This window comes from Arachis hypogaea, chromosome 18 (genome assembly GCF_003086295.3).
Source record: "Arachis hypogaea cultivar Tifrunner chromosome 18, arahy.Tifrunner.gnm2.J5K5, whole genome shotgun sequence".
Lineage (NCBI taxonomy): Eukaryota > Viridiplantae > Streptophyta > Magnoliopsida > Fabales > Fabaceae > Arachis > Arachis hypogaea.
Window position 1 is genome coordinate 63600058 of NC_092053.1, and position 2639 is coordinate 63602696.

At 31.6% G+C, this 2639-nt stretch overlaps 1 protein-coding gene across 1 annotated transcript; it reads left to right on the forward strand.

Annotated features, from left to right (window-relative positions):
* The first annotated feature begins 301 nt into the window (after nt 1–301).
* On the forward strand, nt 302–2206 carry LOC112772893 (protein CYSTEINE-RICH TRANSMEMBRANE MODULE 9). The gene is made up of 3 exons (XM_025817903.3): nt 302–680; nt 1150–1285; nt 1907–2206. The coding sequence occupies exons 1-3, from the start codon at nt 647–649 to the stop codon at nt 1950–1952; spliced, it is 216 nt and encodes a 71-aa protein (XP_025673688.1). The 5' UTR covers nt 302–646; the 3' UTR covers nt 1953–2206.
* Nucleotides 2207–2639: the final 433 nt, after the last annotated feature.

Genomic DNA, 2639 nt, shown 5'->3' on the forward strand with positions numbered 1-2639 from the left:
GATTCGGATATAAAATTATAAACTAAAGTTAATTGAGTTTTGGTTAAATTAAAAGGATTAGGGTGATTTTTGTCCAATAAAAAAGAAAAAGATATTTAAATTTTTTTATTAAAATAAAGTAAAATTTATTTTTTATTTTTATTAAAGTATAAAGATAATTTAGTAAAAGCATTGATATAATTTGTATTTAAAAAAATTAATTATTGATGTGGAAAATATAATCCACGTATCTTGTTTTAATTTGTTAACATTTTTATTATATCGGTACGTATAAATTTATCTTCGTACGGTAACAAATACCAAACTAAAATAATACCTTACCTTTAAAAATATTATTTGGGAAAAGTGGTGTGCCGAAATAGACCCTTCATTTGACCACGATGGAAGCAAAAGATAAAGAGAAGAATCAATGTTGTTGTTGGCCATCGGTTATACCGCGGAATGAGAGACGTCAAAGGCTGCGCCACCACCTTCCCCAGTTCGGTTCTTTTTGTTTCTTTCATCCAAAACGCGCTTCCCTTACCTTCCCTTCGTCCCTCTTCTATTTATTTATACACATGAATTTTACAATCTTCCCACACCACTCGATCATCGCTTCTTCACTTATAGTAATTAGAAATATATCAACACCAACTTTATCATAACCATGAGTACCTATACCAATCAACAACAATCTCCAGGTAATTAATTTACTTTTTGGTATGTTCGTTTAATCTTTTTTTTTAAAAAAAAGTGATTTTGTTTTAAAATCTTATGTGTATATAACTGAGATAGCTAGCCACAAAAAAAAAAAAAAAAGGACACAAAAATTGACATGGCTAATAAATGAGATACTACTACTATTTTTCAAGTTCTATAAAAATACTGAAAGCAGCTTTCTTTTTCCTTCAAATTTTGACTATATATGATTTTTTTTTTAATTTTAAAGATAATGTTCCCAGAAAATAAATTTAAACATAACCCTCATCAAAATATGTATTCTTTCTTGTCTTGATGTATTGAACAAAACAGGGTTTCCACATATAATAACGTAGAATGATCAGATTGATTAATCTTATTTAGATGCTAAACTTGCGAATGCATATATGCTTATCCATCAGTAAAATAAGCATATAATAATTAGTGTATTTTTGTGTTGTGTTGCAACAGTGACTGCATACCCAGCAGTGGGAAAGAGCAAAAGTAGTGCTCCACCACCACCAATGGGTTACCCCACCAAGGATGCTCCACAGCAATCTGTTCCAGTTAAAACCACCACCAGGGGTGATGGCTTCTGGGAAGGATGGTAAGTCCACACCCAAAATTTTAAATCATTGGATTGAAGTTCTTTATAGCGTTGGTGGAGAGACAGAGATGAAAAAACTGAGACTGAGAGAGGGATTGAAATAAATCTCAGTATTCTGTTTGGTGCAAAATAAGAGACAGGAATTGAAACAAGAATAAAACTCTAATTTAATTTACACAAAGGGTAAAATTAGAATTAATTAATTGAAATGAAAGTATTTTAGGTATAAAATGTTATTAAAGTTTTAGTCTCCATCTCTAAAAATTTCAGTCCCCTGTGTCCCTACTTTTTGGAGGTACTGAAATACTGAAATTTTAGAGACAGAGACAGAAATTTTAGTACCAATCTCTGAACTAACAAACACGATACTGAGTCTCTATCTCTCAGTCTCTTTCTCAAACAATATATCGGATCTTATTATAAATTATGACATTAAATTTTATAATAACTGTCCTTTTGAGAATTTGGTGAAATGGAGAGAATTTTGTAATTAATTATTATATTTAATTATATACTGAATTCTTTGTTTAAGAAAAAGTATAGTGAAATGGAGAGAATATTATCTTATCCCTTTTATGTTCTGACTTTCTTGTTAATTTTGGCTCTCGTCATTCCTTGCAGTTGTGCTGCATTATGTTGCTGCTGTGTCTTGGATTGTTGCCTCTAATTGAACTTCGTTTCATACAAAAGATTTGGGCTTGTTCCCCATGTTTCTCCTTTCTTATTTATTTTTATTTTTATTTTATTTTTTAGTTTACCAAATTACTTTTTTACCTTGTCTAATAAGGAACTCTGTATTGGCTGGGACAGAAATTATGAATCCATGTTAAGGATATTGTTAATCTTTTGTATTCGTGTTGTAAAATATCTGATGGCTTGATGCCTTATATATTGGAATATAAAACTATAACCTACAATAAATTTTTTTTTTTTTGAAACAAAGGAGCTCAACCCAAGAGTGGAGCAAAACAAGAAAACAGACATAAATTAAAGACAAATAGGTAGCACCAAACAAAGCAAAATCATATCCCGCTGTCATCTTTGGCATTGCCATCAACAACAAAAGGGATTCTGATGCCTCCACTCCTCAAAACTCTGAAAAGATGCGTTAATGGTATCTTCTACACTTTTTCCTGCATTCTGAAAAATCCTCTTATTCCTCTCCATCCAGACGTTCCACACAATGGCAAAGAAGCAAATTAGCCATTTCTTTCGCTCTTCCTTTCTCGTAGTTACACCTGTCCAACTGTGAAAATGTTCCTTTACAGTACCAGAAAATGACCACTTCCTATCAAAGTGATTCAGCCATGCGCACCATACCCGCCAAGTAAAATCACACCCAAAAAACAAGTGA

Bases quoted from the DNA above. Each gene is read 5' to 3' on its own strand.
- LOC112772893 (XM_025817903.3), top strand. From the start codon at position 647: ATGAGTACCTATACCAATCAACAACAATCTCCAG. The intron at 681-1,149 runs GTAATTAATTTA...GTGTTGCAACAG, and splicing joins CAATCAACAACAATCTCCAG to TGACTGCATACCCAGCAGTG. The intron at 1,286-1,906 runs GTAAGTCCACAC...CATTCCTTGCAG, and splicing joins GATGGCTTCTGGGAAGGATG to TTGTGCTGCATTATGTTGCT.